This window comes from Lampris incognitus, chromosome 17, assembly GCF_029633865.1.
Source record: "Lampris incognitus isolate fLamInc1 chromosome 17, fLamInc1.hap2, whole genome shotgun sequence".
NCBI lineage: Eukaryota > Metazoa > Chordata > Actinopteri > Lampriformes > Lampridae > Lampris > Lampris incognitus.
Genome location: NC_079227.1, coordinates 43,305,887 through 43,319,328, shown reverse-complemented (window position 1 = coordinate 43,319,328; position 13,442 = coordinate 43,305,887). Strand labels below are relative to the sequence as shown.

General features: G+C 47.5%; 1 protein-coding gene across 1 annotated transcript in view; it reads right to left on the bottom strand.

The window, feature by feature from the left end:
* Positions 1-13,442, bottom strand: part of ryr2a (ryanodine receptor 2a (cardiac)) — a 1,161,183-nt gene that overhangs the window by 757,922 nt on the left and 389,819 nt on the right. Inside the window, 1 exon segment of the mRNA XM_056296806.1 lies at positions 12,561-12,574. Within this exon segment, the coding sequence (XP_056152781.1) occupies positions 12,561-12,574 (14 nt within the window).

Here is a 13,442-nt window from a genome sequence, read left to right as displayed (position 1 = left end):
ATCTATGCAGATTTTTAAGCATTAATATCACATCATCGGCGAAGAGTGCTACCCTGTGCTCCAGATGTCCCTCTCGAATTCCATAAATATCGCTGTGTGTCCTCACCGCTATAGCAAATGGTTCTATCGCTAGGATAAAAAGTAAAGGCGATAAAGGGCTCCCTTGAGGGCAACTTCTACAAATGTTAAAAGGTTTAGAAACCTTACTATTCGTCAAAACTTCTGCAGTAAGCCCTGTACAAAGCAATCTTACCCATTTGATAAATGTATCCCCAAGGCCAAATCGTGTTAACACTTCAAACAGATAAGGCCATTCAACACGGTCGAAGGCCTTCTCTGCATCAAGTGAAAGTAAGGCCGTGTCAGGCGCCTCCCTCTGACTGTATAAAACATTGAGCACTCGTCTAACGTTATGAAAACCCTGTCTCCCTTGAATGAATCCGTTCTGGTCTTCTCCCACTACTCTAGGTAGAAAATCCTCCAATCTTCTTGCAAGAATTTTACAGAGTATTTTTGTATCAGAATTTAGGAGACTAATTGGACGCATATTTTCACATTTTGTATTTGGTTTCCCCGGTTTTGGGAGTAAAGTGATTAGGGCGCCCCTCATAGATGTAGGGAGAAGACCATTCTCAAAGGATTCCTGAAACATCTCCAAGAGGGGTGGTATTAATTTGGTTTGAAATTTTTTATAAATGTCTATAGGGATGCCATCTGGACCTGCTGATTTTCCAGCCTGCATACACCCAATTGCTTCTGCAATTTCCAATGCAGTTACATCTTGATCTAATACTCTACTTTCCTCTTCCGAAATTTTAGGAATATTAAGATTGTCTAGGAATTGTGTTTGCGTGTCCAGATTAGGAGAGCACTCAGAGCTGTATAATGTCCTGCAGAAGTCTCTAAAGGCTTCATTAATCTCTGTCGGGTCCACTATAGTTCTACCACTTGGGACTTCAATACAATTAATAGACCTTTCTGTTTGTTGTTGTTTAATGCGCCATGCTAGAAGTTTTCGGGGCTTTTGCCCCTGATCATAGTAGGACTGTTTGAGTCTCATTAAATCAGCAGCCGCTTTATTAGCTGCCAGTTCATTGTACTGTGCTCTAAGCAGTAGCAGTCTTGTATGAACATCTGTAGGTATATTTCTATTATTATATATTTCTGTTTCCAGTTTTTTAATTTCCTCATCTAATGTCTTCATTTCAAGTCGTGTAGCCTTTTTCTTGGAACTAGTGAAGGAAATGATTTGGCCCCTGATAAAGGCTTTGAAAGCCTCCCACCTTGTGCTAGCAGAAGTCTGGGACTTGTTACATTCAAAATACAGGTCAATCTGCTTATCTAAGAAATCTATGAATGTAGGATCCGCAAGCCACCCGGGTTGAAAACGCCATCTCGGGGGGTCGCACACTAAGTTATTATCTTCATAGGTCAAGGATACTGCAGCGTGGTCAGACAGAACTATACTACTATAATGACATTCATCTATTTTGGAGACAAGTAGCGCTGAAACCAAAAAGTAGTCTATGCGTGAGTGAGTTCTATGAGTACCGGAATAGCAAGAATATTCTACTGCGTTCGGTTTACCATGCCTCCAAACATCAAACAAATTTAATTCCTTCATAAAATGGTGTATCGTCTTTCTGGACTTACTGTGGGTATCATCTAAACCAGTTGACCTGTCTTTTGAAGGATCTAACGTACAGTTAAAGTCGCCAGCTATTATGTATTTCCCAGGATGATTTGAAGCAGTCAAAAACAGACTATTATAGAATTTAGAGTCATCTTCATTGGGGCCGTAAACATTTATCAAAGTTAAGGTTTCAGATAATAACCTACCCTGGACTATAATATACCTCCCTGCAGGGTCCTTAACTACATGCTGTACCCGTAATGGAACCGATTTATGAATTAGTATCATAACCCCTCTAGCATGAGTGGTGTAAGGAGCAGACAACACTTGACCCTGCCATCGTCTTGCTATTTTGGGAACGTCCTCATCCACCATGTGTGTTTCTTGTAAAAAAACGATTTTTGATTTCAAGGATTTTATCCTGCTCATTACCTGCTTCACTTTTGTGAGTTTGATCAAACCCCTACAATTCCACGAAGTAAATTTTACCTTGCAACTCTCTGACATTGATTCCGGTATGTTATATTAGGAACCGTAGTGAAGAAGTACTTTGACAAACCACACCCACTGATGAAAGAATAAATAATAAAATGAAACCACAACAACCCACCCTCAACCCCATACGAACCTAAAGTCCATGAACTCTGGACATCCCCTCCCATCCCACGTTTAACTACCGCTAAAACGAGTTTCTCTAACTTTTCTTTTCTTCTCGCTCTAGCTCGCTATCTTACTTTTTCTAAATACTAATCACACATAACATCATTAATGAACTGTTCAACGCCAACAACATGTAGGCATATATAAAATTAACCATCCGAGCACATACACAAACCTGGAACCCGTGCATGCAGACTGGAAGACGAGGAGAGGGAAAAGTCTGTAGCCTGGTCACAAGAGTCCGCGATGCATTGGGCCTTCCTTCCTCCAACAGGCGCATAAACCGATGATGACTCTCTCTGTCCCTTAGACCTAGGCCTACTTGGATGTGCCCATGTCATTTCGGCTGGTGCTTGGACATTGTCTCTCATTCAGGGTTAAGTGCATTTCACAAAAGCTGAATAGTCTAGCTATAAACCAGACTCCGTCCTGTCCAGGTAGAAAAATAAAGCCTAAACAAAAACAAAATGGCGACAGCCCGAACACGTAGCTACATCTTTCGTGTAAATGGAAATAAAATAAAATAAAGTGAGCTTAATAGCCTACTGCATCAGTCCTTATCCGAGGGATTGAATAAACCGCTCCACTTCTGCCGGGGTTTGAAAGGTGTGGGGTCTCTCGTCGTGTGTTACCAGGAGCCAGGCTGGAAAGATGATTCTGTGCTTGTGGATCCCCTGGTCTCTCAGCTTCTTCCGGACCTGGTCATAGTCGCGCTGCATCTTGTGCACCCCAGCAGAGAGGTCGATGTGAAAACGGACCGGCGTGTTCTTGTAAAGGACCTGTCCCTTGGTTTTGGCTGCCTTTAGTACTCGCTCCCTGTCCTTAAAGTTCAGGAACCTCATGATCAATGTCCTTGGACGACCCGTGCGAGAGTCTACCGGAGCGCCGATTCTATGAGCCCGCTCCACCACCAAGCCCTCCCGCGGATCCATGTTCAGAGCTTCCGGCAACCACTTCTCCAGAAATGCAGGTGCATCCTGGCCCTCTTCTTTCTCCGGTAGGCCCACCAACCTTACGTTATTTCGCCGACTCCTGCATTCCAAGTCCTCCACTTTGTCAGTAAGGCTTTTGACGGTGTTTTCCAGCGTGCTAACTCGGGGTGTTAGCTTCTTAACGTCGTCCTCCACGTCAGAAATCCGTTGCTCGGCCTGTTCCATGCGGCCCGTGCATTCCTGTATTTGTTTCTTTACATCCGCAATTGTCGCTTGCACTCCATCAATTTTCTTGTAAAGTCCACTTTTCAAAGACTGTATGGCTTTCATGATATCTAGGTTGCTATTCTTATCTGTGTCTAACATTTCGTCATCTTCCTCGTGGTCGTCTCCTTCGTTAGCCATATTTTCAACCTGCATGGCGTCGCTAACCTTCTCGGCCTCTTCCTCGTGTCGCGATTTCCTTTTCTCCTTCTCTTTTTCTCTCTTTGCCTTTTCTTTCGGGTTTTTCCCTGACATTTTAGTTCTGGGTACTCTTATACACGTATTGCGTGACTTTAGACAAGATTCGGATTAGTATTGTAGGATTAATTTACACGGTAGCTGCAGAGCTTGAGATGTGCGACCCCCTAGTCCCTCGCCATAACCGGAAGTCGCCAAGAGACTTTTAGTCAACTGGGACAGACATGGAATGTGAGTGATGAGCTGTTCCAGAAAATTGAGCAGTTCACCTGTCGGATGTATGTTGCTAATAGCAGCACTGCTGAGGTGAACAAACTGCGTTACCAGCTCTTCTGCACCAAAAGGGGAGAGGTTGAGTCCAGCCAGCTGCCACCATGTAGAGACTGTCTCTTTATGCATGTTCAACGAGCCAACTATCAGGCAGCAATATGGAAGTGCTGTCTGCAGGCTAACCCTGTGGTGCCAAGCCCTACTGAGTATGGATGGACAGACGATGAAGGCAAGCTGGCCATTTACTGGATGCGCTCCCCACCTGCACCAGATGTGGTCTTGGAAATGCTAACATGCAAGTGTGTGCATTCATGCAAAATGCCAAGCTGCATGTGCCTGTCAAATGGACTTCCATGCACAGACATGTGCAGGTTACAGACCAGCAGTAACCAAAAACAGCAGGATGGTCCAGAACTGGACTTTGAACTTGGGGAGTCAGATGATGAGAGAAACGAGCAGTTTGACGAATGACAGTGTGGTGATTCTGATGGTATTACTGCGGTAGTAGTCTGTTGATGCACAGGATGTTGATTCTGGACTTGGTTACCCAGAGCTTGATAACAATAATGTAACCATATTCACATATACCCATTACCCTACCCATTACCATTACATATACCCACTAATGATATGGGATTACATGTATCATTGACTAAGTATATGTAAATGTCAATGTTGTTTAAAATATTAAAATAGTTCATTACCTCACTATGGTATTCCTTTTTATCATGTATTTTGATTGTGTATTTAAACAAATGTATAGAGACCAGTTTGTGACCTAACTGGCTTTGGTCTAGTTCTCATTTAAGGCTCACAATCACCTCACACAATGAAATAGTATGGGTATATTATACATTTCCTGAATCTTTACAGTCCTGTGAGTATTCCAGTTTTTGTGTTTTGTGTCCCTGATATTCCTAGATGCCACAGGGCTAAAAGAAAGTATATAGTTTAGGCGAAAATTGCAGAAAGATGTGTGTTATTGACGGGTTGAAGAGCTCAAGTGACCTCTATATTTGTGAGAAATATCCACAACAGGGCTTGAATGAAAGCTAAGAAGGTCCCCTTTAAAATGATACCAAAGACAATATTATAGAACATTGAAAAATGTCCTGACCATGAGGCTAAACCAGGATATGCACCAGCGTCTAAAATGCAATTTAGTTTAGCGGGTGGTTAACTTCATGAGCTGATAACTGTGATACAGCTGCCACTCAGGAATGGTTATCATACCAAAATATCATCTACAGACATGGATCCTTTCAAAAATTATAAGTAAGTTTTGCCACCTTGAGTGTACCGAAATATCGTCTGGCCCATGGACTATATGTAGCAGAGCTGCGCCGGCTCGCACACGATTGTGAGACACGATTAGTGTCTCACTGGAGGCTTAAGCAGCCTGCCATAACGGCTGCGCCGTCCCTCAGCCGAAACAGTAGGTGAAACACAGTCCAAAGCCGGCTGAGAAGCAGAACGCTGAACCCGTGAAGACACTGCCGGGGTCCTGGAAGGAGGACGACCCCGACGGGCAACCTGGGCCGGAAACACAACCTCGCCTGCCACCCTGTGCACCGGTTTAAGCCTATCAAGCGTGACACGCTCTCTACGCCCACCCATATCTAGCACAAAACCCTTAGGACCCGTCTCAGGAACCCGAAATGGGCCATCGTATGGGGGTTGGAGGGGCGAGCGGTGAGCATCATGCCGTACAAAAACAAAACGAGCCGACATGAGCTCCGCAGGCATGAACGACCGCGGAAAACAGTGGTGAACGGGGCCTGGAACCCGAGTGCTGTCGGACAAAAAAGGATAAACGGCCGGACGGGGTCGAGGAGCGGAACTCCCAGGCAAAAATTCCCCAGGGACGCGGAGCGGCTGACCGAGCACCAGCTCAGCGGGTGACGCGTCGAGGTCCTCCTTAGGAGCCGAACGCAACCCGAGCATAACCCAAGGTAAACGATCCACCCAGTTACCATCCGAGAGCGCAGCGCGCAGCGCGCAGCGCTGCCTTGAGCAACCGGTGAAAACGTTCACACAACCCGTTAGCCTGAGGGTGATACGCGGTAGTCCGGTGTACCTGCACACCCAAGGATCGCGCAAGTGCCGACCAGAGCTCTGACACGAACTGGGGGCCCCTGTCTGAGGTGATATCTGACGGAGTGCCGAAACGGGCGACCCAGGAGGAAAGAAAAGCGCGTGCAACATCCGAGGATGTTGTGGAGGATAGAGGGACAGCCTCTGGCCACCTGGTGGTCCGATCTACCATTGTGAGCAGGTGTGTAAAACCCTGTGAAGAAGGTAGAGGGCCCACCAGGCCCACATGCACGTGGTCGAAACGTCTGGCTGGGATCGGAAACGGTTCGAGGGGCGATTTAGTGTGCTGGTGGACCTTAGCGCGCTGGCACGCTACACATGCAGCTGCCCACCCCTTGACGTCCTTGCGGAAGCCAGGCCAGACGAACTTGGAACCGACCAACTTCACCGATGCCCGAACTCCAGGGTGCGCGAGGGAGTGAATCGAATCGAAAACTCGACGGCGCCAGGCCACTGGAACAACGGGGCGGGGACGGCCGGTGGAGACATCGCAGAGGAGGGCAGGACTGCCTTCCTGCATCACAGCGTCCTCTAGCTAGAGACCGGTACGCGTTGACCTAAGGGCAAGGACGTCCGGGTCGCTGGGCTGGTCGGCAGCCATAGCGGAGAAATCCACACCGAGGTGCACAGCACACACAAGCACACGCGACAGACAATCAGCAACAGGGTTGGACTTCCCGGCCACATGCTGAATGTCCGTTGTGAACGCGGAGATCCCCGCTAGGTGGCGCTGTTGACGAGCAGACCACGGCTCAGTCACCTTGGACATGGCAAAAGTCAGCGGCTTATGATCCACATAAGCCGTGAATGGGCAACCCTCCAGCAGGAAGCGGAAATGCCGGGTTGCAAGGTGCAGTGCCAGCAACTCCCGGTCAAAAACGCTGTACTTGCGCTCGCTATCCCGCAGTTTGCGGCTAAAAAATGCGAGTGGCTGCCACGCATTCGCCACACGCTGTTCAACCACAGCCCCCACGGCTATGTCAGACGCATCGGTCGTTAAAGCTATGGACGCCGTGGGTGTGGGATGGGCGAGGAGGGCAGCGTTAGCCAGGGCGCACTTAGCTCCGGCAAAGGCCCGGACCTGTTCGGGAGTCCAGTCGACAGGGTCGTTAGCCTTCTTAAGCCGCAGGGCTTCGTAAAGTGGCTGAAGGAGGTGGGCAGCGCGAGGGAGGAAACGGTTATAGAAATTCACCATGCCCAAGAATTCCTGCAATGCCTTAACAGAGACTGGGCGGGGGGAATCCGCCACCGCTTGCACCTTAGAAGGCAACGGGACCGCGCCTTGCGGCGAAATGCGGTGACCCAAGAAGTCAATCACCGGCAGTCCAAACTGACACTTGGCCGGGTTGACTATCAGGCCGTGTTCGTCCAGACGACGGAAAACCTGTTTCAGGTGCGCCAGGTGCTCTTCAGCTGACGGACTGGCCACTAATATGTCGTCGAGATAAACGAACACGAAAGCAAGGTCACGCAACACCGAGTCCATCAGCCTCTGAAAGGTTTGCGCTGCCCCCTTCAAGCCAAAAGGCATGCGCATGAACTCAAAAAGCCCAAACGGGGTGATCACTGCGGTCTTGGGCACGTCCTCTGCGCGCACGGGAACCTGATGATAGCCGCGCACCAGGTCCACCTTAGAGAGGATAGTGGTACCTGCCAGGCGTATGGAAAAGTCCTGTATGTGTGGGATGGGATAGCGGTCATTGGCGGTGACGTTGTTCAGGCGGCGAAAATCGCCGCAAGGCCGCCACGACCCATCCGCCTTGGGCACCATGTGAAGCGGCGAGGCCCACGGGCTGTTGGAACGCCTCACTATACCCAGACGCTCCATGATGGCGAACTCCTCCTTAGCTATAGCCAATTTTACCGCGTTGAGGCGCCGCGCGCGCGCAAAAACTGGCGGTCCCAGAGTGGGAATGAAATGTTCTACCCCGTGTTTAGTAACCGCGGTGGAAAAGGCAGGCGTAGTCACCGATGGAAAATCCGCCAGCAAACGCTGAAAAACATCCCCTAATGCTAAAAGGTTAGCGTGTGTTAACGGCCCGGGTCCCCCTGTCTCGCACGGAACAGTGGCGAAAGACACAGCATCAATTAAACGGCGGTTTGCAACATCAACAAGCAGACCATTAGCACACAGAAAATCCGCGCCGATAATAGGAACAGTAATGGCGGCCACTACTGTAACAATAGGAACTATTGTTAGGAACCATTGTTTATTTCCTTGTTTACCCAGGGGTCGTTTATGTTGTTGCACCTGGAATAACGGACCGAGCATGATGCATAACCTTACGTGCCGAAGTTATTATTAAAGTTTATAGTCCAGTGGGGTTGAAACGAGTTGTAACGTCTCATTAGTAGAAGGAAACAACACACTTTAACATGGTGGCAGCGGCGGACGACTCGGTTTGAAGTTTGGTGCGGAAAAGTTTCTAGGAGCGGGAGAGCGGTTAGTGTTCCTAAGCAACGTTCAGTATATGTTAGCATTAGCTGCTAGTGTGAGACTGCCGTGTGACATGGATGGGCTTAAACCACCGCAAACGTTATGTCTGGACTCACGCAACCTTTCGAGGACATGGAAGGCCTGGAGGGATGAGTTTGCTCTGTATGTGGATTCAGCCATGGCTGACGCCGATGACAAACAGAGGGTGAAACTGTTCAGCTATCTTGTCGGGGAGAGCGGCAGGGAACTTATGGACACGTTACTGGGCGACACACCGAAGGATGCATGGACGTTAGATGACGTTATCAAGAAGTTTGATGATCACTGCGACCCCAGCGTTAACGAGACTGTGGAACGTTATCGTTTTTTTACAAGAAACCAGGGCACCAGTGAAAATATAGACCATTATGTCATGGAACTGAGAGTGTTGGCAAGAACATGCAACTTTGGGACAGTGAGAGACTCGCTCATTCGGGATCGGATTGTGTGTGGAGGTAACAACACAATCGTAAGAGAAAGACTGCTCCGAGAGAAAAACTTGACACTGGACACATGTTTGCAGCTGTGCAGAGCCGCTGAGCTCTCAAAGGACAATGTGAAAACCATCTCGGCATCGATGGTGGAAGAGGTACATGCAGTGCAAGGAGCACAGTATCGGAAACAGACGAGCAACACTGTGGAGTGCAGATATTGTGGAAAAACGCATGAGAAAAGTAAACAAAAGTGCCCAGCGTTTGGGAAGAAGTGCACAAAGTGTGGAAGAGAGAACCACTTTGCAGCAAAATGCAGAGTAAAACCGGAACTAAGGAAAAAGAAATGTGAGTAAAATAACAACTGAATCTGAGAGTGATGAATATGAAGATATTATCACCTGTGTCACTGAAACTGAGAAAAAAACTGTGGATGCAGTAGAGACTGACACAGGGAAAGATGTGCATACAGAGACTGTAGAGGATGTAAAAGAAACTGAGAAAATGAAGAAAACTCAGCTTCTCTATGCTGGCATGCTTCTAGGCAAGGACATGATCAAATTCCAAATAGACTGTGGTGCCAGTTGCAATATCATCCCAATTAACCTGCTGAATCCAGATGCCAAATTAGAACACACGAAGAGTGTACTAGTAATGTACAATAAAACGAAATTAAAACCACTGGGAAAATGTAAAGTGAAAATAAGAAACCCGAGAAACAACAAGCTATATCGCTTAGAGTTCCAGGTGGTGAATGCAGCTGGTACAGTGCCTCTGCTGGGTAGGAGAGCCAGTGAGGCCATGAAATTGATAAAAGTGCAATATGAAAACATCATGACAATAGACAGTATTGTCACAACAGAAACAACAACAGAACAGTGGATAATGGGACAAATTAAAGATGAGTATGCGATGGCTGCCTCGAGGGAAAATACAAAATAGAGGTGGACAGCACAGTGAAACCAGTACAGCTGCCAAAGAGGCGGGTCCCAGTCGCCATGATGAAACCACTGAAGGACGAGCTACAGGACCTACAGCAAAGAGGGATCATAACACCTGTGGAATGCAGTACAGATTGGATCAGTGCAATGGTGGTGGTACAGAAACCAAGTGGGAAACCAACAGTGTGTATCAATCCCAAGCCTTTGAACAAAGCTCTAAAGCGCAGTCACTTCCCACTGCCAACCATTGAGGACATTTTACCGGACTTGTCAAAAGCAAAAGTGTTCACAGTGTGTGATGTCAAGAGTGGATTCTGACATGTGCAGCTGGAGGAGGAGTCCAGCTATTTAACAACATTTGCCACTCCATTCGGACATTACAGGTGGCTGAGGATGCCAATGGGGATAAGTCCGGCCCCAGAAATCTTTCAGAGAAAGCTCACACAAGCGCTGGACGGTGTACCGGGCTTGTACATTATAGCTGACGATGTACTGATCACAGGCCAAGGGGAAACACAGGAGGAAGCTGAGCGTGACCATGATGGAAAACTGAGACTGTTTCTTGAAAGATGCAGACAAAAGAACATCAAGCTGAACAAAGACAAATTCAAGCTGAGACAAAAGGAGACCACATACATTGGACACCGCCTGACGGCTGATGGACTCAGGGCGGATCCAGAGAAAGTGCTTGCCGTTGAGAAGATGCCGGCACCGACTGATGTGAAAGGAGTGCAAAGGCTGCTAGGTATGGTAAATTATCTAGCCAAGTTTTGTCCCCACCTCTCAGACCAGTGCATAGTGTTGAGAGATTTGACACACAAAAACAGGGAGTGGAACTGGACAGCACAGCACGAGGAGGCTTTCCTCAAATTGAAAGAGACTATAGCAAAGGTCCCAGTACTGAAATATTACAACCCAGATGAGGAACTCACAGTGCAGTGTGACGCTTCAGACACAGGCTTAGGCGCAGCGCTCATGCAGATGGGTAAGCCAATAGCATTTGCAAGCAGAGCACTCACTCAAACAGAGCGTGGGTATGCACAAATAGAAAAGGAGTTCTTAGCAATGGTTTTTAGCATGGAAAGATTTCACCAGTACACATACGGCCGAAAAGTGACGGTGCAAAGTGATCACAAGCCGTTGGAAACAGTAGTGAGAAAACCTCTACTAAGTGCACCCAAAAGGCTGCAGGGAATGATGCTGCGCATACAAAAGTATGATCTAGATGTAGTATATGTGCCAGGTAGAGACATGCTGCTAGCAGACACTCTGAGCAGAGCTTATCTTCCTGAGAGTGCACCGGATGCAGAACTAGAGACTGTCAACATGGCACAACACTTACCTATCGCAGCAGACAGGCTACATGATATACGATCTGCCACAAAAGAGGATGAAACACTGCAGCTTCTCATCAAAATGATGCAGCAAGGATGGCCTGACGATAAGTCAAAAACACCAAGGGAAATCAAGCCCTACTTCTCATTCCAAGAGGAGTTAAGCCACCAAGATGGAATAGTGTTCAGGAGTGAGCGCGCTGTCATCCCTGATGCGTTGAGGAAAGACATCACTTGCCGCCTACACGCATCACATCTGGGTGTGGAAGGATGCCTACGGAGGGCTAGGGAGTGTGTCTATTGGCAGGGCATGAACGACCAAATAAAATCATATATAGCAAAGTGTGACATCTGCAGATCAATGGACATTAAGCAACAAAAAGAAACACTAATGTCACATGATGTGCCAAGCAGGCCGTGGGCAAAGGTGGGCACGGATCTGTTCATGTTTGAAAACAAAGACTACCTCATAATTGTTGATTTTTTCTCAAATTTTTGGGAAATAGATTACCTGGCAGATACCAAGTCAACCACAGTGATACAGAAGCTGAAAGCTCATTTTGCCCACCAAGGTATCCCAGATATTGTAATCTCGGACAATGGCCCACAGTATTCGTCACAAGAATTCCAGAAGTTCAGTCGACTGTGGGGATTTCAACATAAAACCTCATCACCAGGTTACCTGCAAAGCAACGGCAAAGCTGAGTCAGCCGTTAAAACAGCAAAAAGACTCTTGCTCAAAGCCAAGGCTGCTGGACAGGATCCTTATCTCGCCCTTCTGGACCACCGCAATACACCATCACAGGGTACTGATACCACACCAGCACAGCGGCTGCTCAGTCGCCGTACTAAAACACTACTGCCAACCAAGGCAAGCCTGTTACAGCCGAAAGTTGTGCAGGTGAAACAGGATTTACAAAATAACCAACAACGGCAGAGGGCATACTACGACAGGTCGGCTAAAGACTTGGACACGCTTGCCCCAGGTGAATGTGTGAGAGTTCAGCCTCTCGCACCCCACACTGGCTGGAGAGTGGGCAAGGTGCTGAGGCCGGTCGATAGGAGATCCTATGAGGTCCAGCTGCACACGGGTGGTGTCATCAGGAGAAATCGCAGACACCTCAGGCATGCACCAGGGGCAATCTTCACTGACACTATGGACATGGAGATCAGCAGCCCCAGTCAGCCAGAGAGTGTTGAACCCGGACATTCAGAGAGTGTTCCTTCTCGCAGTGTCTTAGCAGGACACAAAACCAAGGACACTGGTGACAGGGCCAACCCTGTTACCACCAGATCAGGCCGCTCTGTTGTGCAGCCGCAGCGATACAAAGACTTTGTGACCTCACACAGATGAATGGATCTGTAGCACTAATGGACTTTGGGGGGGGCATGAATGAAAAAAAAAAGGAAAAAAAAGTGAATCAAATGTGTACATGTGTTCTTGTTCACCTGGTTATCTGCAAGTTGAGGTATTCATTTAAACATTGGTTATGTTAAACTGTGAAGAAAAGCCATAGCACTTTGATACACAGTCGTTGATAATGTTCATTTTCATTAGGAGCTATAAGTAACTGATAAATATATGTCATTGTTAATATGAAAAACATTTTGAATGTTGATATTCGTACACTGTTAGTAGCAAAGAGTTTTGTTTGTATTTTATTGTTTACAGCGATAGACAATTAAAAAAATGTATTAAAGGTTCTAAAAAAAAGAAACTCTGAAAAGAGAAAGGATGTAACAATAGGAACTATTGTTAGGAACCATTGTTTAGTTCCTTGTTTACACAGGGGTCGTTTATGTTGTTGCACCTGGAATAACGGATCGAGCACGATGCATAACCTTACGTGCCGAAGTTATTATTAAAGTTTATAGTCCAGTGGGGTTGAAACGAGTTGTAACGTCTCATTAGTAGAAGGAAACAACACACTTTAACAACTACAAAGTCCCACTCAAAATGGCGCCCGTGGAAGCAAACAGTCACCAACCTTGTGCCAAACGTCGCAATGGACGAACCGTTAGCTGCCCTCAACTGTGGGCCGCCGCCTTCGGCCGACCTGTCTGTCTTAGCAGGAGGGAGTAGGCTCTTTTGCGAGCCGGAGTCCACCAGAAACCGTCTTCCTGACATCGTGTCCTTAATGAAGAGCAGCTCACTACGTCCGCCAGCGCCCACAGCTGCTACTGAGCGCTGCCCTGGAGTTTCCCGCCG